This window comes from Falco rusticolus, chromosome 16, assembly GCF_015220075.1.
Source record: "Falco rusticolus isolate bFalRus1 chromosome 16, bFalRus1.pri, whole genome shotgun sequence".
NCBI classification, from domain to species: Eukaryota; Metazoa; Chordata; class Aves; order Falconiformes; family Falconidae; genus Falco; species Falco rusticolus.
The window spans coordinates 6,678,349-6,703,370 of NC_051202.1; the positions used below are offsets into that span (position 1 = coordinate 6,678,349).

General features: G+C 48.4%; 3 protein-coding genes across 5 annotated transcripts; 2 read left to right on the forward strand and 1 right to left on the reverse strand.

Moving 5' to 3' along the window:
• Positions 1–1,137: 1,137 nt before the first annotated feature.
• On the reverse strand, positions 1,138–17,366 carry CD3E (CD3e molecule). 3 transcript variants are annotated; one of them, XM_037409651.1, is made up of 8 exons: positions 7,242–8,117; positions 7,015–7,124; positions 5,563–5,583; positions 5,245–5,265; positions 4,523–4,720; positions 3,578–3,730; positions 2,392–2,438; positions 1,138–2,036 (listed from the first exon to the last, which is right to left on the reverse strand). In XM_037409651.1, the coding sequence occupies exons 1-8, from the start codon at positions 7,304–7,306 to the stop codon at positions 1,980–1,982; spliced, it is 672 nt and encodes a 223-aa protein (XP_037265548.1). In that variant the 5' UTR covers positions 7,307–8,117; the 3' UTR covers positions 1,138–1,979. The 3 variants fall into 3 exon arrangements, with proteins under 3 accessions (XP_037265548.1, XP_037265550.1, XP_037265549.1); XM_037409653.1 differs by lacking the exon at positions 7,242–8,117 and adding an exon at positions 17,260–17,366 and having other exon boundaries at positions 1,732–2,036; XM_037409652.1 differs by lacking the exon at positions 7,242–8,117 and adding an exon at positions 10,025–10,125 and having other exon boundaries at positions 1,732–2,036.
• MPZL2 (myelin protein zero like 2) lies at positions 10,230–15,303 on the forward strand. Its single transcript, XM_037409654.1, has 6 exons — positions 10,230–10,335; positions 12,502–12,668; positions 13,310–13,520; positions 13,772–13,916; positions 14,381–14,468; positions 15,015–15,303. The coding sequence occupies exons 1-5, from the start codon at positions 10,257–10,259 to the stop codon at positions 14,439–14,441; spliced, it is 663 nt and encodes a 220-aa protein (XP_037265551.1). The 5' UTR covers positions 10,230–10,256; the 3' UTR covers positions 14,442–14,468; positions 15,015–15,303.
• Positions 17,284–24,808, forward strand: MPZL3 (myelin protein zero like 3). The gene is made up of 6 exons (XM_037409650.1): positions 17,284–17,386; positions 18,750–18,916; positions 19,937–20,147; positions 20,783–20,948; positions 21,555–21,618; positions 23,665–24,808. Exons 1-6 carry the CDS (start codon positions 17,311–17,313, stop codon positions 23,689–23,691), a joined length of 711 nt encoding a protein of 236 aa, XP_037265547.1. The 5' UTR covers positions 17,284–17,310; the 3' UTR covers positions 23,692–24,808.
• The last annotated feature ends 214 nt before the right edge of the window (positions 24,809–25,022 follow it).

The following is a 25,022-nucleotide window of genomic DNA, read 5'->3' on the forward strand; positions in this document are numbered from 1 at the left end:
GTTAAACCACCCCCAGCCCCCATCACTGCTGCTGCTTCCTTCCTTCAGAGTTGTTGCTCTACAGAGCAACAGAAATGGGGCTCGCTCAGCTCATGTTAGACCAGAAATGTTCCCAGGCACCGCAGCATCTCTTGGGCCCTTCCTAAGTTACTACCTGTCCCGTGGCTGATGCTTTGGAAGCCACAGCTTTTAAAATCAGGCAGATTTGAAAGCAGTTTGTTGAGCGTGTGGGACCTCAGCTGTTTCACTTGCCCCCAGATAGCCACCCCCACGCCACTGCCCAGCTCCTGTTGCTCCTAGCCCACTCTCAGGTCCCCTCCCCTGGGCACAGCACTGCACTTTTGGATGTGTAGCTGTGCCCCCACCACGCCGGCACAGCCTGCGCCCAGACCCCACGTAGGCTGCTGCAAGGTGAGTCAACACAGACCCACAGAAGCTCTCACTCTCTCAGACTACTCCTGACCTGAGAAGTCCCCTTAAGGGAAAGAGTTTTTCTTTAATAGAGACAAAACCACAGAGGAAATCTTTCGCAATGCATACCTGGGGGTGCTGTCTCCCATTTTATTAATATATTACAGTTTTTAAATGTATATAAAAAAGTTAAAACGGATCTTTACCCGTGGCGAAGAAGCCTGCTGTCTTCCTAACAGAACCCAGGCAGAACTCAAGTTACAGAGCTGGAATGAGGAGAGAAAGGGCAGCAGCAAAGGACAAATCTTTAAGCATCAAAAGACAAGCATCTCTAAGAGCGACAGCTCTGGAAAATGAAACTCCTCCAGCAAATGTACTTGTACACCCCTTAGGGTACAATGCACTCAAAGAAATGTGTTTATCCTGGACTACGCTATAGAATATCCATAAAAACGGAGTCCGTGAAGTCTCTGGGATGCAAAGGACAGCTTAGCAAAAGGGTTTCATGCTCTTTTGGATTGTGTAGGTCCTGCGCTTTATCTCTGTGGCTGCAACGCATTCATTTCAGTTCCAGTGAAGCAGCCGTTGCAGAGCAGAATGCTAGTCCTGGGGCTGAGCCAAAGGGTCTCAGTTCCAGTCTGGGAAACATGAAAATCCCTGTTGTGCTGCCCCAGTCAGACTGCAAGGCTGGCACTCGGTTGCTAAGTGGGGCTTCACATCTTAGCTGAAATATCAAAGAGCCCCACTATTTAACAGCGACAAAGATTTAAACCAAGCACTTAGATTTCCTAATAGGAGGCCTTCAGACGGCTTGGGAAAGTGCCAGATCTTCACGTGACGCTGTGAGGATGCTCTGCCAAAGGTCTGAGACACAGAGGTCACTGGGTGCAGGGTGGTACTCGGCCCCACTCATTTCCTACAGGAGAGGGGCTGGGGGATGGACAGGTCAGTCCGCACATATGGGTATGAATGCTCGTGTTTTTTAAAGGAAAAACTGCTCTCTTTGAAATATTTTCATTCAAAGCAGTGGCTTTTCTATGAAAATGTACCATTTTGTTTTATTATGCTGACCGCCTCAGTTCCTTTGTTAAAGTCCAGGACAGCAGAATGAAGGTGAGTTATGAACGTGAGAGGGGGACAAGGTCAGAGGCCAGTCATCCTGGGAAGGACTCCTCTTCGCCCACTAGCCACCCAGGGAGACACGGGGAGCAAGTGGAGGCACTCCAGGCAGAAATTAAATGGAAGGGAGGGAAAACCAGAGCGTGCAACTGAAGCAGAGAAAAAAGGTGTGAAGGAAAAAGGAAGGCCAGGAACCGCCAGTGAGGCTGCAGTCCTTTAATGAGAAGGAAAACTTCTCTTGCCAATGTGCTTGTTCGTTTCTTTTCTCTAATATCAAACCGAAGGCTGAAGGCGCACATCAGGGTGGGACAGCGGATGGCAGCAGGGTGCCTGTCCCGTGTAGCTGCCTGGCTTACCCCAGACCCCCGGGGTCTCAGCAAGCCTGCAGAGGAGCAGTACCCAGCTGGGCAGAAGTGCTGCTGTTTTCCAACCTGAAATCCATGGGAATTTCAGAAGCCCCTGGATTCCAGGCCTGCATACACTTCTCGCTGGCCTTTCCGGATGGGCTGTGGGAACAGCAGAGATGTTAGTTTGGGAATCCTTATTTCAGACAGCCTCAAACACCACCAGAGTCTTGGTCCACACCATGCGTGGAGAAAACCACAACTGAGCACACCAGTGCAGTGCTGCTCAGGCAGCGTGCACAGTGTGCTGGAAGCTGCTGCTCTGCCCCAGCTCCCTGTGGCAGCACCAGGAAAAGGGGCTCCAACCGCACCACCTTTTTCCTCCCCTCCCGGGAAAGCTTGGAGGTTGACTGGATGCTTCTTCAAAGGAGCAAAAAGGATAAATGCTACAGATGGACAGTGCTGGCTATCCCTCCCCAAGCAGCAAGAGAATGGAAAAGATGCAGGTGCTCCGTACCTCATAGTCCGGGTTTGGAACAGGGGGAGGACGCTGCGTCTTCTGACCTGCAACAGAGGCAGGAGGTCATCCTTGGTGGTGGCTCAGATAACACAGCACGAGGGGCTTTCACGGAAGTGATCACAGGGTAGTTGCATACCATGGGTCACCACACATGGCTTTGTTATGAGCTTAGAGCTTTTAAAGACCCAACTGGTGCATTGGGTTTGGGTTCGGTTTTCTTTTTTATTATTATTATTATTATCATTTAGGAGGAAATCAGCTTTCTTTTGGAAAAGGTAAATTTCTAGCTTTCCTGGTGGTGAAGAAACACTTGAAAACAAGAAAACCCCGTAAGCTGTGCTTATGCCATAACGCCCAGGCTACGGCTCCACAGTACAGACACCAAATCCATCCTCCTCTGCCGCAGCAAGCTGCACAGGCACGAACGCATCATCACATTTCTGCTGAACCCAGCACACAACATGCACGCTAAGCACACAACAGGGAATTTAGACTTGCTAAAAGATTTATATCGGCTTTGTGGATGCTCAGGTAAAAGTGGCAGTGCCCGATGTGCACAAAGCCTGGCTGGTGAGTACCTATGGTATTTGGCTGGCTGGCAGCCTCCTGCTCCAAATGTCACTGCCAACACTTCTTGAACAAATCTGAACTGGCATCATGAGGTCAGCACCCTGCATCACTTTACCCCAGCATTTATAACCCATAAGCCCCACTGCTGGACCCACTGGGTCACCAAACCATGGCCTCAGAGGCCAGAAATTCAAATTTATAGTTTTAATAATGCCGTAATTTCTGATTACATGTTCTGTGAGGGGCCATAATTCTTGGTCTTTGATTGCCTGAGACAGCAGCTGAGCGGGCCAGGGCCAGGCTGGGTTTGCAGCTACACTTGCAAGCTGAGTACGCGCCGCACAGTTTGCTTCGGCACAGACTCGAGGCTGCTGCACAGCAGCCTTGAATGGTTTCCTATGGGCAGAAAGCCTATGACACACACGCAGCCACATCCATCCTGTACAAGAAGGCAGCCCGGAGCAACAGATTGTGGCAAGCAGGAGCGTTGTTTGGCAAGGTATTGGGAGGCTTGGGGGAAACAGTGGATGCTCCATCACCCAGCAGGGGCAAGTGCTTAATTCAGTGCTCAGCGGATGCCACAGGGAGCAGACAGCCCTGAAATGGCTCGTACCTCGTGGCCGACTGCCAGCGCCAGCACTCGCTCTCCCCTTCCTGTTTTTGCTGAAGTAATAGACGAGAATCAGAACCCCGAAGGTGATGAGAAGATCCGCAGTGATGATCCCTGTCACTGCCAAGGCATCCAGCTCCTCACAGTTTGCGCATACTGCCGAGAGGAGAGATGAAGGTGCTCAGAGACGGGCACCCTTCCTTTCCAAGCAAGGAAAGTCCAGGTCTCTCTCACCTGCTCAGTGCTAGAAGAGATACAGCTCTGGGTGGGAAGAGGAAACGAGCAAACAGAAGGGAAGGGGGACAGCACAGCCCGCTCCATCCCACCACTTCGGTCTGCAGACAGGCACAACCAGGAGGCTGGCATGTGCAACCTCCTCCGCTACCTCTGCTGTTTGCATGGCCTGAGCCCAAGGGTGCAAAACATCTCCCAGCTCATTGCCCCCCCCGCCCCCTCTGCCTGCTCTGGACTCTTCAGCCCTGAATGCAGAGCAAGCAGCTGCCCGAATTTCAAATGGCTCAGAGGCTTAAATCACTCTGTCAGGGTGGGGGTAAACTCCCCCCAGCCGATGGGTCACAGGCTGTGTGCTCCAGATGGGAGGTTTCCACTCTGCGAGAGAAGAAATGCCTCTGGCCCTTGAGACAGACATTGCTCTTGCCCTGCAGCACGGCAGAAGCCGTAGAAGTCGTAGAAGAGATTAGCGCAGTGTATACGTGGGACCCATTGACCCACAGCCAGCCTGAGGACTGCAGAAGGGAAAGGCGTAGAAAGCGGGGTGATTCCTTTTGCCCAAAATGTGCTCTCGGACCCTTTTACTTCCACATACAGCGGGAATGGCCTCAGCAGCGTTGCATTCACCCAGCCCTGAAAATCCGGTCTCAGTTCCTAATATCAATCACTGAAATGTGCAAACTTCATCTTTAGCCCGTAGGCTGCTTTGTCACTCACCTCTGACATTCAGGTACATTTCATACTTCTTTTCACCTGCCGAACAGCTCACGTAGCCGGGAGAGCTGTCGTGATTCTCTATAACATACTTTCTCTCGTGGCTGGGTGATGGTGTCCCGAATAACTCCCAGGACATTCTGACTTCAGTCAAGGGACATGTGATAGTCACCGTGGTTCCAGAAATCTCCACCAGGAATTCTTTATTGGAAGATGAGCCAACGAGAAGGGAAACCAGCATTACAAACAGCTTCCCTGCCCACCCTTGATCCCACCATGACAGTTTGCTCTGCAAAATCTTTGATTTCATGTAGTAATGTAAATTATATAAAAAAATGCCCTGCACACCTGTCTTCCACATGCATGTTTTTCTTCAGTTTTTACACCGACACTTTGCAATGCCAAACAGTATCAAAACCATCACAGAGTGCTCCACCTCTGTCAGAGAGCCTGGCCACCTGCCATGCATCGTTCTGTTTATCCATGTGCTTGCTGCTCTCTGCAAATGGCCAACCCATCTCACAGACCACTAATGGCAATTAGGGGCAACTCATTATAGCTGATTTTTCTGATTGGTGATGATAGCAGCACGTAACAGGAATCTTTTCCTCCAAAATACTGCTTAAACTCAAATATTTCGCTCTGCCTTTTAGTCCTCACCTGTGAAGCATTTGCAGTCTTTTTATCATGCTAAATAGATAAGAATGCTGGTAAAATACACTTACCCCCCTGTGCTTCAATATCATCTGCAAAGGAGAGAATAATAAGTGTTAACAAATTGGCCCACTATTACCTTACTGCTTGTTGCTGTTGGAAAATGCCCAACCCTGCTTGGCGATCACTAGCAATAATTCGGGACAATTCACAACAACCAGTTTTTCAAGTCAGTGAGATCAGTTACAGTTAATGAACCCGAATTTCTTCCTATCCTACAATATTTGCAAAATTCAAATATTTCTATGTGGCTTCTAGTCCTCACTCGTGAGACATAGTTGGCCTTTTTATTATACTAAAAGTTAAGAATGCTGATAAAATACACTTACCCTGCTGAGCTGCAGTGCCAGCTACAAAAGAAAGAATAGTAAATATTAAGTAATTTAGCTACTGGTATCACACACCTTTCCTACTTCAAGGGAATCCTGAACTCAGCTGCGTGAAAGAGTTGTTTATACTCCTATATTTGTGCTAAAGGCATTAGAAGCATTCTGTTAGCTGCAGCAGGATGTTGTTTTGAAATGAAGTGTTTTCCTTTGGAAGCCATTTTTAACACAGACTAACGCAGAATGGAAAATTGAATGATTTTCCGACCCAGTTTTGGGGTTATTGCAAGCTGTATACTCAACAATTTTGCTTTATTATCGTGGACCAAAGACTGCTGGAAAATCGTAACCGTGTTCCGCAGTAAGAACCACTGTCCTCTGCACGAGGACTGGACCCTGATGCATGTTTTAATGCTATAAAGCAGTTTATCGCTGTGATTTTTCTCTCTTGGTAGGAAACAAGTAGCTCCATTGAGGTCTCAGGAGCTGGAGTATTACAGAAACAGCTTTTGGGAGATGTGAATCAGGCTTGTGATTGGCTTTAAAGATACTTGTCAATAAAAAGTAACATAAATAAATAAAGGAATGAACCGTATTCAGTACTGTTGTCTCATCTCATCTCTGGTCATGCTTGCTTTACAATAGGAGTTACCTGTAACAAAATTAGAGATTTGAAATTCCACAGGCATAGGACTTGGCTGGAGAGAAGTGGATCTGATGCTTTTTTTCTTTATATAAGACCAATTTAAATGTGAAAAAAGAACAGGCCATTGCTAAACCAAATGTTTTGAATCTTCTCAAGGAATAGCAATTGGTGTTTGCAGCACATTGGCAGAGTAGCTCCAGTCTTACTGTAGTATCTTTTAATTATCTTTCAAACTTACCTTTTATAGTCACCAGCTTCTTTATAGTCTTGATAGACACTCTGCATTTCATCCTAAACCAGCTTTCTGAAGGCTGCTCAGTTCAGATGGGTGACATGGAAATTGTTGCCACTCCCATGCTATCACAGTGAGACTGATCCAAAGTTATTTACCTCCAGTCACAAAACAGTTTAGGAAACGTGGACGAACAAAGCATAAAAATAAAATTAAAGCCACAACACTTTATAGTTCACACCACTGCATAAAGCAGTGCACCGAGCTCCAGCCCTGCTGCGTGGCGTTTGGAGACCAAGTGTCTTGGTGGATCAGCTAGCAAGCAAAAATTCCCGAGGACCTCCGGTTCCTTTCTCTAGCCTAGGACTGCTGGACCCCCGTTTCTCTGTCCCTGCAACCTGCTCTCTGAGGGGAACACTCCCACTGGAGAGCAGCTGCTGTACATGCCAGCTGCAGAAGACGTGGCTGCAGGTACTTTGTAAAAGCAGCCACGCGCCCCTGTGCTTTGCTCTCCCCCCTGCAGCCCCGGGGTGGCCACCCCTCTGGTCCCCGTGGGCTCCTGGCCAGCGCTACTCACCCACACACAGCAGGAGCCCCACGAGGGGCAAGGACCGCTCCAGCCCCATCCTTGTGCTCCTCCTGCTCTTGCTTTTCTCTACCACGTCAGATTGGCATCGCTGAGGGTGGCTGCGAGGGAAGAAAGAACACATCGGCGTTTCAAGTTGTTGCTTACAAGAAAGAGGCCCACAATTTTTTCCCAGAATTGTGTACGGCAACGAACTGAGCAGTGCTGGGGAGACTCACTGTTTCCAGTGAAACCTGCAAGCAGCCAAGAAAGACACGGAACACCTATGATAAAATAAGCCCATGTCAGGAAGTGTGGAGGCTCAAAACGTCTAGGCAGGACGTCACGGACAGCAAGGGGCGGCTGCTCACACCAGCCCGGCTCAAGCCTCAGGAGACCCGTTGTGACTGCGCCAGGAGCAGGAGGAGATAAACGAGACCAGATTAAATTCGTCATCAGAACCTTCCTAAGCATTTTTCAAAGCGAGTGTCTCTGAAGTTCAGACTACTGCAAGCAACTGAACATAGGAGGGAATAAACAAAGGAACCAGGAGCACTACAAGCGGCTCAGCACCAGAGATGCGGTGCAGCCAGCAGCAGTGAGCCTGTAAGCGCCAGGCTGTAACACCTGTAAAACCCGGGGCTTTTAGTCACGGATGGTGCAGCCTGGACTCCACTTCTGTTACTTTCCTCTAACGCAACCATTTATTCCTGCTGCCTCTTCAAGAGTGGCATTTGCCTGCTCCTCATGCAGACCCTGCAGGCATCCGGACGGTGAGGAGCGCGGCGGCAGCCTGGGTTGCAAGCCTCTGGTCTGCTGCTAACGCTCTGCACCCCCAGCCCCTCCATGACTCATGTTCGGGGGGGGGGTGAATGTGCCTCATTGAGTGGCTGCTCCTCCTCAGTTCTGACATCAGACTTCAACAGCTGTTCTACCTCGTCACGCACCGTTCGCACCCCTGTTATGAACTGCACCTACAACACAACCAGCTTTACTGCTGTAAATGCCCTTTGCCCGCCTGCTGGCCCATTAGCAGCCCCCACAGCAGGTCAGTGCTGGGGGGAAGGCCAAGGCTGCCGGGGGGAAGGCTCTGCCAGAAGCAGAAGGGGACACGGTGCAGAAAGCCGCCCCCCCCCCCCCCCCCCGAAAGCCTGAGCCCACCCCGGCCTGTGCCACCCCTCGAGGCTGTGCCCCGCAGCCCCCCCGCTGGCCCCCAGGGAGGCTCTGCAGGGACGTCCCGGAGCGCTCCCCGCGGGGTTGCGGCCCCAGGCTCCGCTAGGGGGCGCTCCCTGCCCGACCTTGCCCTTGCCCTTGCCCTTGCCCTTGCCCTTGCCCTTGCCCTTGCCCTTGCCCTTGCCCTTGGGTGTGCAGAGCCCAGGCACTGCTTCCAGCGGTGCAGCGGGCAGGGGGATTCACTATTACATCCTTGGCCGTACATGATTCCTGCTATTAAACAGCGCTGCTTCCATCCCATGCGGAGTGTCTCACAGAAGGGGTGAAGGACCAAATTCAGGTGAGGCTTGCCTACGGAATGACGAGACGTGCTGGATACTCTTACGATACTGAACAATTCAGGTTAACTAAAACTAGGTCTTGTCTAAACTGTTCAGAGATTTCTTGTCTTAACTGTTCAGAGATTTAACTGTAACAGAAAAATAACCAGTTTGTGGTTTGGTTTGGGTTTTGTGTATTGCTTTATTAACCTTAATATCATTAAGATAGAAAAATTCTCTAGAAAGAAATCAAGGAGGTTCAGTGTACCTTCTGAACTGGTCACTTCTGGTCTTTTGCACGCATTCTTCCTTAGTCCCAAGGTAAATGTGTACTACAGGGTTCAAAGAGCATCTGGATGATATGGTTTAGTTTTAGGTATCACACACCTGTGATCACTCCTATGAAAAGCAGGGAGTTGGAGCTGATAATCCTTATGGGTCCCTTCCAACTCAAGATTTGTAACTCGAACTTTAAAAGTTAAAAATAAATTCAGTATTCTCCATAGAAATTGCTGCAAGGATGTTACAACAGCAAATGGGAGGAGAGATGTCCACGTGGTTGCTCATTAGCTGGAAACCTGAGAGTCCCACTGCTGCCCTCTTTCCACCAAAACCTTGTTCTGAACAGCCCTGACACCCTCTCAAGTGTGTTCCCAGTAATGTGAAGCATCCCGATCGGAGCCCGCACTGCTGCACAAAGAGCGTGCCCTCCCTCTGTCCTGAGCTCGGAGCTGGAGGCAGCCCCTCATGCCACCCAGAGGCTGCGGCATCCTCCCCATCCCTGCCTCGGCACCACCATGAGCAAGATCAGCATCAGGCTCAATGAAAGCTCCTAACCTGGGATGACTTCTTGGAACTAGACCATGGACCAGACACAAACACAGCTGCAGCCAGCAGCAGGTTTTGCTGTTGAAGTGATTTACGGCTTTCGAATGCAAACATCCGTATTTTGCCAGCGCACATGCACAGCTCGCTTTCGTGCTCTCACAACTGCCACGTGCCTCCAGGAAAGTACTTTGTATTGCACTGAGCTTCTGTAGCGCCTTGTGCTGCTTGCTAAGCACAGTGAGGTTTCCCGAGCCATGCCTGGACTCCCACCGGGCTGGATTCCTCTCCAATGTAATTGTCTTTTGACTTTTCCAAGAACTTGACCAGCACCAGTTAACGCCGTCTCCCGATTCTTCTGTGGGATGGCTGCGAACAAGGAACATTAAAATGATCCCTTCGTTTCACTGTAGGTGCCTGTGTTTCAGCAGGACATTTCCATCCTCTGGCTGTGTGCCCACACTGCTGCCACAGACTGTTTCAGGTTGCTTTTTGGATCATTTACAGGTTTTGAAATAAATAAGAAGGAAAAAAAAGGGCCCCCATTCCTTCAAGCTATCTCTAAACACCTTGAGGCAAATTTTCTTTTAGGAGCGAAATTACCTCCCACAAGGGGGGAGTGGTTTCAGGTGGAAGCTGGGAGGAGGGATGATTGCAACACAAAAGAACAAAGGAATACAGGAGGCAGAATAAATTAATCTTACCTTGAAAACCCCCCTGTTTTACACAGAAGGTGAGCTGTGCTGGCCGCACCTCGCCTCTCAGTGCGAGGGCAGGGAGCGCGCTCTGACTCAAGCAGGAAAGAGCGCTCACATTGCCTTGCAGGCTGAGAGACAGGAATTTGCTCTGCTGTGCTGGGGAGGCTTTGAGAAACTCATCTTTCGTCCAGTTATACCAAACCTGAAAGGAATTTCTCTTTTCGGCACTGCTCAACCCATGGCGTACGGACTTGCCTTCCCGATGCACGGCCCCAAGTGGCTGGGTGCTGTGCTTTTCCTTGGGGTACAGCTCCGAGGTAAGGAAACCTGGTACTGCCTGGCCTCCATTGCCATCTTGACTTTCCTCTTCTGATCCCTTAATTATCATCCTCATTAAGGCAGCGACTTTGTAGGCGTCTCGGGTGTTTGCTGTGGACGATCGCTGCGGTTCTTTCACTCTGGGGTTCACTGCAAGTGGCACGAAGTGATTGAGTTTCTTGGACAAACAGGTTTAGGTGTGTTCAGGCGGAAGAAGAACACTGGTCTCGTTCTGAGCTCTGGTTACACATCTTACTCTTTCCTGCCAGGAATCTGGACTTTAGTCCTAGATGTTTTTTTCCACTATCTTTGTTACGAGACAGTCAAGAGATTGTTAAGCAGCACTGGGTTTAGATCCTTTACACAGCAACGATTCTGGGCTGATGATAAACTTGCTTGAATTTCCAGTGGTTTTTATTTCAAGACCACCACGTCCTCCTTTCCCAAATGCATCTGCACACAGATACGCCCAGTAGCTTGTCTTGAAAAAAAGTATTTCACGCTTATTTCCCATGCTTGTTCTTTTAAAGGTGTTTAAAATGAAGACATTTGACACTGATTCTTCGGATGAGAAACATGATCTCTGCCAAGGAAGTTTTTCAAATGTGAACAATGTTTGGGCATTTCAAATCCCTTCTCCTTTGAGAAAATAAATTGTTTCGTAAGGAAGTCTTTGGTTATAGATTATTTTCAAATGCAAGAAATGTATTGATCATCTTTATTATGAAACCATATTTTACAACCCCAAATAATCTTTTTCTTTTTTTTTTTTCTGTCTTGAATCACACTGGGGTGAGTTCACTTATCTTCCTAAAGCAACAGGAAATTATTAAAATTTTCTTTTTCTGCTGGATTAGTTTGGCCAGTAAGGAAAAGGAAACTTAAGAGGACATGACCAGGAACAGGGAGGACTGTCCCTTTCGGCAGCAGCAAGATTTTTAGCCCAGCACTGCTGTTTTGTGGAAACTAACCCACTAACTCGGGGAGTTAAAGCAGACAGGCAAGCAACACAGTGATCGGGGGTGGGGGGGTGGGGGCCGAAAGCAAGAGCTTGCAGCACCACTGTTTTGGTAGCACCAACCTGCCAGAATGATTGAACTCTGTCTGGAACAGCAGGGCAAGGCAGAGGACTAGGGCTCAGCTGTGAGAGGTGTCTTCACCAGCAGCCCTTTGGCTTTCCTATTTTTCGTTATCCTTCCTTCTGTGTCTTGATGCTCCCTCTCTTGCTGACCATCTCTCTCTCAGGGTAGCATCGAGGTAGCGATGCTAACTTATTTTTAAAGCAACAGCTGTGGTGGTTTAGTTAACAAAGGATGCTTCTTTGACAAACAAGTGCTTACTGATTTATCTGGAGGATTTCCTGCAGAGTTCCTCAGCCTGACTACATTTGACTGCAGTTGGCCAGCTGGACTATTAACCTTCTACCAGGCACTGCTTACACCAATCCGGGCAGTTTTCACCATGGTGTGCATGACACTTGGGCTGATAAAACAAAGTGTATAAAGGAAAGTTCTAGCATGGGAAATAGCAGTTGTGTGTTGGGGCTCAGCAGTCCTAGCTGAAAGGGCAGGACCGCTCTTCTGAAGAAATCTTGGGGAACTGAGTGCAGCAGAGTGTAATCACATGTGAAAATGTGACCGTGAAAAGTTATATGGTACCTTTAGTGCCAGTCAGGAGTGAGTAGATATTTAAGGAAGGGTGGCATTTACAACCACATTGCACCTCCTAGATGTCAAGTTTGCTCATGCCTGAAAAGAGGCAATTCCCACAAAACAAGGTCTGTTGTCCCTATAGGCAAGTCCTTCTCAGCAGTTCCTTCTCAACCAGTTATCAGATCTGTAAACGTTTAACTGTGCAGCCACAAAACAACAAAGCAAGCACTGTACCGGCAGTTCAGATGAATACAAACTCCCTTGAAACCCCCACTGTTCAGCTGGCTTATCAACTGACAAAATCCATGAAGACCAGGGGATCTCCTGGATTCTGCATACGCAGGATCACCCTGCTCACTAAGCGTATCTGTGTTCTGGAGGCTGCCAGGTTAAACATCGACAGGGACAGATAAAGCAGGCTCCCAAACAGAGTAAATGCAGATAAGGAAAAGTGATGAGCTTACTCCAAGACAGTAGTTTTCTTTACCTCTAATCCCTGCTGTTTTCTTGCAGCCCTGTGGCCTGCGGTAGCCGTGGAAGTTCACACTTCCAGGGAGGTGGATGCTGTGAACGGCACTAACCTGCGGTTAAAATGCACCTTTTCCAGCAGCAGCCCCATTAGCCAGCACCTGTCTGTGACCTGGAACTTCCAGCCCGAGGACCTGGGCTCTCACGAGCCGGTGAGTGGGAACTTTACACTCCATTTCATGGAGGCACACTTGCCCAAACAAACCAGTCCCAAGGTCCAGCACTGGCTAAGCCCACTGACTGTGACAATTCCAGATGTGGGTATGGGCAAACACAGCTGGAACACACAAGTATGTACATCTTGAGCCTTTCCCCTGCTACTCAGAATCACTACGCTGAACAAGAAGTTCTGTTTACAGACCTTGGCTAAAGGCACATTCTGTTTAGTTTGGGGTAATTGGGGTTAAAATATCTGGGGCCTGATGAAAACGTACCCACTTACACCACGGCTGAACTCTATGTCTTAGCTGCCGTCCCACACCTGATGCGACCTACAGAATGTTTTAGCTTGGCCAGCATGGCAGGGCAAGCAGCTCACCTAGCACTGCCATATAACTGAAAGACAGCTGAACACAACCTAACGAAGCCTTAGGCTTGAGCAGGACAGAGCTCGCATGGCTGCTGGAGCAAAGGCACCGTCTTTTGAAATGCCCTCAGAGTCTATCTGAGAGCGACGGGGCCAACGCAGCTCCCCACAGCCTACCTCAGCCACTGCCACTCCACTTCCACGTGCTGCTTCCATCGCAAAGACTGCACAGTGTGTAGGAATGACGGCTCCCTCTCTTTCTTGTAGGTATTTTATTACCTGAAGGAGCCCTACAAGCTGTCTGCTGGGCGGTTTAAAGAGCGAGTCACCTGGGATGGGAATATTGAGCGTAATGATGTTTCCATCGTTATCTGGAACTTGCAGCCCACTGACAACGGGACGTTCACCTGCCAGGTGAAGAACCCACCAGATGTCGATGGCACAATTGGTGAAGTGCGACTCAGAGTTGTGCAGAAAGGTGAGAAGCCAAGAACCCCACCAGAGGTCATGTGAATTTGGCCAGTGCGAAGCATTGGCAGATCTTCCTCCACTGTGGGGAAAATGTGTGGAAGAAAAGGGATTATAAAGAGAAGGCATGAGGGTAATTAATGGACACAAGGGAAAAAGGAGCCTGAGGAAAGGTTGTATTCACGGATGCAGGTTCCCAGCCTCATCCCAAGAGCCCCCTGTGTGTCCCTCCTGTTCATTTATCTGTTTCTCTCCATGCAGTGCATTTCTCAGAAATCCACTTCCTGGCGGTGGCCATTGGGTCTGCTTGTGTTCTGATGATCATTGTGGTGACAGTTGTGATTATCTGTCGACACCATCAGAAGAAAGAGCAAGAGAAGAGGATCAAGGTGGCAGACACTGAACTGTAAGGACAGAGGACAGAGAGAGAAAGGCTTCTGGGAAAGCTTGTTGAATACATCTTCATAGCTATTCAGAATTCTTGGCTTGGACCCTACACTAAGCATCTACAATGCAAAGCTGCAAACACTATCAGCAGGAATTGGCTGCTTACTTGCAGTCAGAACAGAGCCCCAGGACGAACATGTTTTGGAGTCCTCATTTTCCTCTTGCCCTTCACAGTGGCTTCTCACTCTGAGAAGTATCCAGCTGTCGTGGTGGTAGTTGGCAGATGATCGCTCTGTTCCATCAACGTGACACATGTGGTCACCATGCATGTAGCATGCTTACTGTCTTATCATGTAACTCCCTGTCACATGTTCTATATGCTGTATGTAATGCAGAATGTGACTCTGTTGCTCAGGATATCTGATTATTTTTTTTTCTGTTTTCTCTCCTTCCCCCCCCCCCCCCCCCCCCTTTTTATAACAGTAGAGAAAAGGAGAATCTGAAGATTAGAGAAGAAAAGGAAGCCAGCCCGTTAGAAGACTAGGGGTCTTTTATGGTATATACAATGCAGGTATCCATTCAAATGTTCTCTAACTAATGTCTTGGTGTTGCCGTAGACTTTCTAAGACAATTTTACTTGGGCATTTCACTTTCCTTCACAGCCAACAGGTCTTGGTAGCCATAAGCAGAAACTACTGAGACCACAGTCACTCTTCGCTCCTGAGGAGCCTTCAGAGAGACTGACAACTGAACAGGCAGTGGAGGCAGAACTGCCTCTTAACTGTAGAAGAGATTTCTCCACCCTAGGGTTGGGGATCATTTGCAGGAAAGCTGTTGCTGCTTTTCATGACATGCCTGCTTTGTACATAAAGAGGAGTGAATTAGTTTCCTTTCACGAGTTTTGAGTCTGCTTTTTGATTAATTTAATCTTTATTGTTTTAAAATTGCTACAGGAAGACTGACGCTGTTTCCAGATTTGTTTGCTTTGCTGAAACATTTCAGCATAATTTTTACGCACTCCATTTCTGAGGTCAGCAGTTGCCTCTACTATTTTTGTTTTCAACAATAACCCTGAGTAATGAATTTGTTCTGGTTTTCTTATGATCCTTCTTCTTAGGTACTTCTAATGCAGATGGTGGAAGCTTGTAATTTTGGATGTTAGAACAAAGCTGAATTACAGACGCCTCATGCTGTGAGTGTGGTATCTCTGCTCAACCTGAATTTCTTGCAAGGAAAGAGAGTGACATTAACATAAGTTGTAAACTTCCTTCACTGAAGCAAAGCAGGAAGAACCTGTCCCGTGTACAAGGAACTTTCTTTAATCTTCACACCTGCAGAATGTGAAGAAGGCTGCTCTGAAGATGAAAAAATGCCAAAAGATTTGAACAAATTCCAAGATAACTGACTGAACAGTGTTTTTCAAAGCGTCTGAGCACATGCACTCTTGCACCTTAAAAATTGCAATGTGCATTTGTGTTGCCCTATTTTTCCTCCCTCAGAATCCTCTTTGTCATCATGAAAAGGAAGACTGACAACATGAGGGATCAGAGAAGTAGCTAGTTGCTACAACATACTTTGAATCTCTTTGGTACTTTAAATGGGAAGTATTACAGTTTGGGAATGTATGCTGTTTCTTATTAGGGATAACGTTTACCAGTGGGTGTGGTTTTCATATTGATCTCTTAAAGCTTACAGGCTTTGTAACTACGGTAGCTGAGGACATTGCCTTCTGCTGTGCAGCGTGTGGCCACACACTTCGGCAGCCCCCCTCCTCTTCCCACTCCCACCCTGCCAGTACGCTGACCTTCCAAGGGAGCACACCACCGCCGGGTGGGATGCTTCTTCCCCCGTCTCAGCAGCCTTACACCCACCGCTGCAGGCACCCCAGAACTTCGGCTGGCTGCGGTTAAAGCTCAGAGGCTGCCCTGGGCAAGCGGTGCTGTGGTGGTGCACTGTCCCGCTGCTGCTTGGCATGGTAGCAGTGCTCAGTGGCTGCTAGCATGGTATCGGGCTGCCAACAGCAGCAATATCCCACTGTCTCTGCCTGCTGTTCACTGCCCAGGTGACCACCAGTGCATCTCGCTCCTGCATTCCCCTGTACTTGCACAGGCTCAGTCTCTCAAAGGCAAACAAAGCCCTAAATCATTGAAACCGCAGAGCTGTTACAGTATTTAACCAGCACCAAACCAAATCAGCCCGTTTGTTTAAAGAACATCTTTATGACTTTATAACTGTAATGTGCTGGCCACATTATCTCTTTGTATGTTTTCATTTTTGATCCTGTGTCATAAATAAAGGCGCCTTGTGGAAAGCAGTGACAGTGTCATAGATGTGCCGTGACATGGAAGTTACACAGTGCTGCCACAACACTGGAGACACCCAGTCCCACTGTGACACGGGAGATGCTCAGTCCTGCCGTGACATGGGACATGCACAGTCCCACTGTGACATGGGAGATGTTTAGACATGCAGTCCTGACACAACACGGGAGATGCACTGTCCCACTGTGACACAAGAGACACGCAGTCCTGCTGTGACACAGGAGATGCGCAGTGCAGCCGTGACACGGGAGATGCTCAGTCCTGCTGTGATGTGGGAGACACACAGTCCTGCCGTGACATGGGAGATACTCAGACATGCAGTCCTGCTATGACACAGGAGATGCACAGGCCTGCCGTGACATGGAAGACACGCAGTCCTGCCGTGACACAGGAGATGGCTCAGGCACACAGTCCTGCTGTGACATGGGAGCTGCACAGTCCTGCTGTGACATAGGAGACACGCAGTCCTGGTGTGACACCGGAGATGCTCAGATGCGCAGTGCTGCCATGACATGGGAGAAACACGCTCCTGCCATGACATGGGAGATGCTCTGACATGCAGTCCTGACATGACACAGGACATGCTCTGACATGCAATCCTGCCATGACATGGGACATGCTCAGACACGCGGTCCTGGTTTAACACGGGACACGCTCAGGTGCGCAGTCCCACCGCACCCTTGGCACCTCAGATGAGTGGGTTTTAGCTTGGAAAAGCAGGAAAAGCAGCAAGCGGGCTCTGGCGGAACGGGCCAGCGCGGGGGCTCCGGGCCGGGCCCACTCCCCACGACAGGCAGGGGCCCGGAGCCGCGGGGGCCCGGAGCTGCGGGGGGGCGGAGCCCGCAGGGGCCCGGAGCTGTGCGGGGCTCGGAGCCGCGGGGGGCCGGAGCCCGCAGGGGGCCCGGAGCCGCAGGGCCCCGCCGTGGCCGCCCGCCCCGCTCCGCTCCCCGCGACCCGCCAGGCCCGCGGCCGCCCAGGTGCGAGGCCGCCGGTCGCCATGGCGACGCGGGGCGGCCATCTTGGGGCTGCCCCCGCCCTCACCTGCGCGGCCTTCAGGTGAGCCGCCATGTTGCGGCCCTGAGCGCAGCCGGGATGCGGTGCGGTGAGGCGGTGGCCGGCGGCGGCCTTCTCCTCCTCCCCCTCCCGCGGGGGGTCCTGCTTCTGCTCGGTAACGGGGGCTCTCCGGCAGCGGCGCCTCTCGCCCCCGGGGGCTGCCGCGGCGGCGGGCGGTGACGGACCCGGCCCGGCCCTGTCCGCGGTGGGGCCCGGCTGGGAGCCCCGGAGCCGAGCCGGGCTGCGGCCAGCGGGGAGGCGGCTGCGGCCAGCGGGGAGGCGGCTGCGGCCAGCGGGGAGGCGGCTGCGGCCGGCGGCCCCCGCAGCGCGGGCGGTCTGCGTGGCGGTGCTGGCCTCGGGGGCTCCGGGAGGGACCGTACCGGAGGGGGCGGGGGGCGGCTGCGGGCCGCTCCGGGCCCCGGCGGGGCTGTGCGGGCCCCGCGGTGAGCACCGTGCCGGGTGCTGGTGGGGCAGGAGCCGGGCGGTGCGCGGGGGGCAGCGGGGGCCTCCAGCAGGGCGCGGGGGGCGGCGGGTGTGCCCTCACCCTGCGCTCTGCCCGCTGCCCGCAGCCGGGGCACGGCCACCAGCGTCCCACCTCCACGGGTGCCAGGCCCCCACCTCTGCTAGCACCCAAGGCGCGGGTGCCAGTGTCCCACCTCTGCTCGCTCTGCTAAGGCCCAGCTATCTGCTCTCTGAGATTTCCAGACTTTCAGTTGGTAGCGAAAGGAGCGCGTTGTCAAAACCCTTGGGTTTTTTTACATTGGTAGCTGCGGAACAGGCGTGTGATGCCAGAAACTTGCACGGGAACTGGCAAATCTGAATCTGTGCCTGCTCCTTCTGAGCCTGCACAGCAGAGGAGTCAGCTGTAGGAATTGGAGCAGAACTTCATGCGGAGTATCACCGTAATAAATCTTCATAAGCCAGGAGCAGGACATTTGTGAAAGGGAGTACTCGAATGATGCTTCTGCTCGATGCTGGGCAGGCTGACCTCATCCCTGGCTGGAGCATCACACTAGATGAATGAGGCAGAAGTTGTTACAGTCACTGAAAACAAGAAATAAAGAGTATTGCTGCTGCTGACTCTTGGCTCAGTGCATGTGTGATTTACTGGCGGTATCACTTTGGGGCAAGACATGCAGAGCCAGAGCTGCCTTGAAGTCCAAAGCTGGCATTTTGCAACTCATCAGAGTGTCAGCTGATTCGTTTCTCAGCTCTTCATACTTAAATATCTGTAGGCTTTTGGTGGTATTTTCCAGGTAAATACTTTAATTGGGGCTAGTTCCAGTCCCACAGAGAATAGGTTAGGTAAGCTGTCTGCTTGTCTTTAAATTTCAGTATGGGGGAGGTAGCCACTACTGCGCTTCAGTCTTTGGACTGTAGTTGACCTGCACATGCATCAATACCTTTGGGACATCGTCACTCCTGTGCCTCACATGTAACAGCAAACTAATCCTCATCTTTTGTGCTTGCTCCATCAGGTGTCTGCAGTGCTCTTTCCCTGGAAATTAAAGCCAGTCCTAAAGTGCAAGCTTTCATCGGTGAACAAGTATTGCTGAAATGCTCATTCAAATCCAGTTCCCCCATGACTGAGAGCCTGACAGTAGACTGGACGTACCGGCCTCTCACAGGTGGTCAGATGGAGACAGTAAGTGGAACAGGGACTCTTTTTCTAGTGGATACTGACCAGACCTCTGTGCATGCTGAAAAATCTGATGATATTTTTTCTGTTTGCCTTGCTGTGCTGCTTCATCACTGTGGGGTTTGGGACTCACGTTGCTGCCACCTTTCCTGTGTGAAATTTCATTAGTGTTCTTTGGGCAAAAAATATTCTGTGTAAGCTCATAATAGCATAATGATGATAAAGGACATAAATTTTGGGGTTTGACACAAGTGATGCGTTTTATGCTGTAGCTATGTGTAGAATGACTGTGAAGCGTTTGGTTGGTCACTTTCTTGAAGGCAGCTGTACCATAGTAGTTCTGTCATGCAATCTACTGCTGATAGATCTTGGAGTGGCAACAACATGTGTGCAATGACAGTCTGAAGACAGCGATGATGACAGCCTCTGAGGTTTATGGGCTGCTACTCGCTGTTTTGTTGGCAGCATTTTGAAATCTAAGCATAAATACGTAAGTCTGAAAGCCCACTGAAAATCTCTCATGCGAGGTGGAAACAGAGAATGAATAACTTTGCAGATTATCAGTGACTTCTGCTGCCTGAAGAGTTTGGACTCTCAGGGGTGTGCTTGTGTCTGGAACAAAAGGATGCTGCTTGTATGGAGTGAGGTCTGCCAAGTCCCTACTCATAGGACAGCAAGGGCAGAAGTGCAAGAAGCAAAACCTGAAGAATGGCAGTGTTCTGTCTTGCATGAGACAAGAAGCCTGCTCTGCTTCTCAGCTGAAGATCTGCAGAAGGGAATGAGTTGGTCAGAATGGTGATGGTGACATCTGAAAGCTGAGGCTGGTAGATAAAAGCGTTGGAAAGCTAGTGAAGTGGGACTGACTCAGAATAACCAAATAGGAACTTGAAAAGGTCTCCTGTATAAGAAGTATTCTTTCTGACTTCTTAATGTGTACTTCTTCATATTTACAATCCAGAAAATAGTTTATTTTGCTTTCTTAGATGAGGTTTTATTGGCGCAATTATTGTCTTTGCCTCCTTTTAGGTTTTTCATTATCAGTCTGTTCCATACCCAACAACAATGGGAAAATTCAAAGACAGGATATCCTGGGTCGGGAATGTTGCCAGGGGTGATGCTTCCATTGCTATCCAAAGCCCAGTGATGAGTGACAATGGGACGTTCATCTGCAGTGTGAAGAATCCTCCAGACGTGTACCATAACATTCCCCAGACAATTCTGATAGTTACAGAGAGGGGTAAGCTGCCATTTCAATAGCATGTCCTCATCTACGTGATACAGCTGCATTGCAGCTTTGTCAGGATCTTAAAGTCTGAGCATCACGTGTGAAATGGGTGAATTTCAGCAAGAGTTACCTCAGCCCTTCTTTCTGAGCTAAATACATTGAGAACTATTGAATTTATTTGGGGCAGGAAGGGACAGAGGAAGCTGTGGTGATAAGAGGAATCAAAAGCGTGCATTTGTTCAGGAGTTCTGGTCTCCACATACTGCAGCAGTAGAACAAACTGAACATTTAGGAGATACTAGTCTAAAAATAGCTGTCAGATCACAAACATTGATTCTCAGTAATACTTAATTTCCTCTTCTGCCCTGTGTGTGAGAGCTGCCCCAAATTTGCAGTTTAGACATGGCGATAGATCTGTGTTGTGACCTGCCTGTCTTTGTCATTTTTTGCATATATGGCACCCTACTGTGTTGGAGACTTGATATGAATCCTACAGATTCAGTGACAAGCTGTTTCAAATCTGCCAGCCTTGTGTTTTATATGAAAAGCCTGGCAGCCTGTGTCCTGGATGGACGTTTGTCACAGAGACTGAAGAAAACTGTATTTTACTACTGGTACATCTGGGCTGCTGTTTCTCTTTCCTGCAGGTTTTTTCTTCCAGCTAACTTCAGCAACACTGCTGTCCATTTTAGTCTTTCTGCCTTCCATCATTGTGGTTGTTCTGCTGTTGGTGAGGATGGGAAGAAAATTTGGAGTGCTAAAGGAGAAAAAAAAATCCGGCTGTAAGAAATCTTCCATTGAAGTGTCTGATGAGTAAGTTCTGGCTGCAACCCAAAGTCTGTGTTTCTTTGGCTTGTTGACATGGGGAACTTGGGGTTAGACAGTCGTTCACTTCTGTAATGCCATTTATTTCAGCCTAAATCGGCAAGATATTTTGCTTATGTGGGCTTTGTGTGTTGCATTTTGGTTTGAAGTATCTGTAACAGCAAAACAAACTGAATAATGCAAACTGGTTCCCCTGTGATGGCCTGAGCAGAGGTGCCAGGTACTGAATGAGCCTTGGAGACTGAACTCCCTTCTAAAGTGGAGAGGGTTCTGTTCTGGGAAGGTTCAGTAGTGAGAACAATAAGGTAACAGTGCTGCTGCTGGAGCTGCATTGTTCTTGCAGTGGGTTCAGTACCACAATTTCTTGCAGAATGTGTTTTTAATCCTGTGTTCTGATTAGTGCTGTAGGATTTGCCAGCCAAATAGCAACTCATGTTGTATTCCTCATGGCACTTAAATGAAATATCTCCCTTCAAAATTAAGGGACCTGACATTCTTCCTGGTTTTGCTGTGCAAAGTGGTGAAAAGCCTTCAGTTCCGTGTGGTAGAACTAGGATCTGAAGTCCACAAGCTAATCCTGTGCTTTTTCTGCAGGCCCGAACAGACAGAGACAGACAGCTGCTTGGGGAAACTCAGAGACTGGTGTCTGAACTGTGTGGTAAGTGAAAGCTGGTTGTCATAAGTGGTTTTGTCAACTTTGATTCTCAGAGGAGATGCTAAGAGCAGCAGGTAGGGCTTGTCGTAACACCTCTAGATGTCAAATAACTGTCCCAAATGGCTAGACTTCATGCTCCTGCCACGTATGGGCTTATAGGGGGTGAGAACTGCTGGCCATACTGCATTACTGGCAGGGGAAGTTGACTTGAGATCCACCAAACTGATTTTTCTTTTGACTTTATTGAAATCAAAGCTGACATTTTAAGATGAAAACTCGTAATTTTAAGGGCTAGCTGCTGTGCTGTGTAGTTTCTTTAAAGGCTCTGCAAAATCAGTTTGGGTTTTGACAGTGCTACTGTGGGGAATGGAGGCAGTGATATCTCAATCCACTATGTTTCTTGTAAAGATGGTAGTGTGCAGTGTTGCCTCTTTTTTTGGAGATCTTCCTACTTACACCGTTTTTGTTGCAACAGAGTCCTGCTAAACTCTTGTAGTTTGTTTGTTTCTGGCTTTTTCTTTGTTTTGTTTTGTAAAGTGGTTGATTGTCTTCTAATTCTGCTTTTTCGCTTGCTACCCTATCAGCAAGCTTCTGTTAATCAGATGTGCTGTGCTGAAACTACTGAGTGTTTTTGCCACCTGCTGTACTTGTTTTGTAAAATGTGCCACCACATTCTGTGTGCTGGCATTAGCAGCCACAGCCGTGATGTGGCACATTCCAGAGTAAGCTCGCTAAGATACCTAATTTGAGAGTGCTTTCTCTCTCCCCCACCCCCTGCCCCTGCAACTTTGTCCAACAGAACCAGCTTACCTCAGACCCACCTTTACATCTGTTGTACATGGTCAGGAAGTACGTTAAGGGGGATTTAAATATGTGTTGCTTGATTGACTATTTTAATGCCAGTGATTCAAAATGTACTAAATGCATAAGCCTTCAGATAGATGTGTGCTGATCGTTTCTACTTTACTAGATACAGAATGAAAAACAAGCAATTATGCAAGTTACCTATGAAATATTTACAGTTCTTCATAACACAGAGCACTTACAATGCAGCAGTATTGGGAGCAAGAGTTTTGGGAGGTGCAGAAAGCAGCAAATGCCTTATACAAAAGGGGGAGTTGCCACAGGAGATGGAAAGGCAGTTGCAAGTGATCTACTGGGGAGCAGGGAGGCACCATTGCCTTATTGCAGGTGGGGAGATGGGAAAGGCTGGGAGCCGCCATTTGGTGAGACAAATGCTGTCAGACAGTTAGAGATTTTAAAAATTGAAAAATGTCTTCTCATCCTTTGAGAGAAGGCAAATTTGAATGCTGTAATCCTGCTGCTTTGATATTGACTATTTTGTCATCTGTTTGATTCTTCACTCTCTGATAGAGAAATACTTAGCTTACTGAGTTTCTGGACATCCTGTCTTAGTCACCTTAACGATTCTGCATTTTTGAGTTTTCTGTAATGTACTTTTCCCATGCTTAGTATGTTACCAAATAATTAAAATTGGGAAATTAGTGAAAATCTGTTTGGACTTGAAATGGCTGGAAGTTTAGTTGGGATCTCTCTTATGGAGCTGTTGTGCTTGAGTTTCTTTCAAGTTGAGAGCTGCTGAGCTGGATTGTGGGGACACCATCAGATGATTGCTGTGGTTAAAATAATAGACAATGGGGATCTGAAAGTATGTTGTTGGCTGTGGCTAAAAAAACAACAGCTTGTGCTGTTCTGGACCTTCTCTGGAGGGACTGGTAGTGCTTTTTAAGGTGGCTGTCTGCACTTTATGGTTTGTCTTTTGCTTGAGTTTTAGCTGCTACTTCTCCTAAAACACACTGCATGTGTTATATAGTAGCAATTCATCTGCATGTCTATGATAAGTCAAACAGATTTTGCTGCAAGTGCTTATACAACTACAAGTCCTGTGGCTTATTCAAGCACAGCAGCATTTTGGGAAATGTTTAAGCTCTTGGTAGAAGCCTAGCAGACTCAAAATTTGTTGAACTCATAACATGGTTCATGTCTTCATATGTAGGCTCAGTTTCTCTCTCCATACTCCCTGTTTAGGACACGGATGAGGAAGTCCCATACTAATGAAAGACTAAAAAGCTATGGATAAAGAACAAAATTACAGCACTGAAAATCATGGCTAGATGGGTATGAAGGCTGCGGGATAACCGGTGCAGATTGAGGGACCTGCTCTAATCCTGGATTGGAAGAACAACGCCAGTGGGATAATTCCGTCTTATTTAAGCACAAAAGAGTGATTTTTGAAATCTTTCTAATTTATTGGAAAAAACAATCTCTTAACCTCACTTCTCCAGTGCCTATAGAAGCCTCAGTGCCTACAGCTGCACAGCCTGTTTCCTACCAGCAGTCCGACAGTGCCATGCTTCTTGGTTTACGTGCAGATTTGTTTCCTTTACTATGGGTGACATCCCTGTGCCCTTGAATTTGAATTGCCTGACGCGTAGGCTACTCCAGAGTGAATCAGCTCTAAGGTGATCATCACTGGGTATTGACAATATTGCTTCTCATTTTTTGGGAATGTATTTGCCAAGAACTCGGAACGGTTTGATTAAGATTGGTATATGGCATCCCTTTGTCTGGGAGCTGAAGAGAACCTACTGCTTTTTAACTATTCCGTCGGTTCAGCTGCACTTAATTACAGGATTAATTTTGTTCCTACTGGTTTTCTGATCCTATTTTTGAGTGACTGACTGCACAGTGGTGTTGCCTTAATCGTGTTTTCTCTTTCCTTTTTTTTTAATTTTTATTATTTGCCCAACAGCTGCATTACTAGGTACATCTCCTTCTACTTGTAGAAGTGAAGCACAATTCATACAAACCTAATCTTTTTAAATCAGAATGCAAATGGGGACTCTGTATCTGGGGAAACATAACCCCATCTACCTCAACCATTGACTCGCGTGTCCAAAGGAATGTTATGTGTGCAGAACAGTCACGTTCTTCCTTTTTTTCTTGGTACCACTTTAGGGAAACAGCTGAAAGTGCCTAAGAGTACTTTTTTCACCAACCTTGTCCAATAATGGCTGCAGAGCGGTGGAATTTATGCCTGCTCAATACCTAATCAGCTGCTGTTTTCTGCTTCCTTTCTGTGTGTAGCGGTTGGTCAAATAGTCTCTTATGTATGTGTTAATGTTTACTGTGACTTGATGTGCCATTACCAATAAATTCCTTTGTTTCATTCTGGGCTGTGGCTTTATTTGGCTAATATTGAACTGACAAAACTGCCATCCTGAGTTGTTGTTTTAGCTATAGAAATTGTCATATGATGATGGGTAAAGTTGTTTAGGGAACAGATTTAACTCAAAGGGAACATGTACCGGGTCCCCCTTTAGCAGTCTGATGATGCCTGCCAATTACAGGTGGTTGAAGCTCCTGACTGCAAAGCAGGTTGGTTG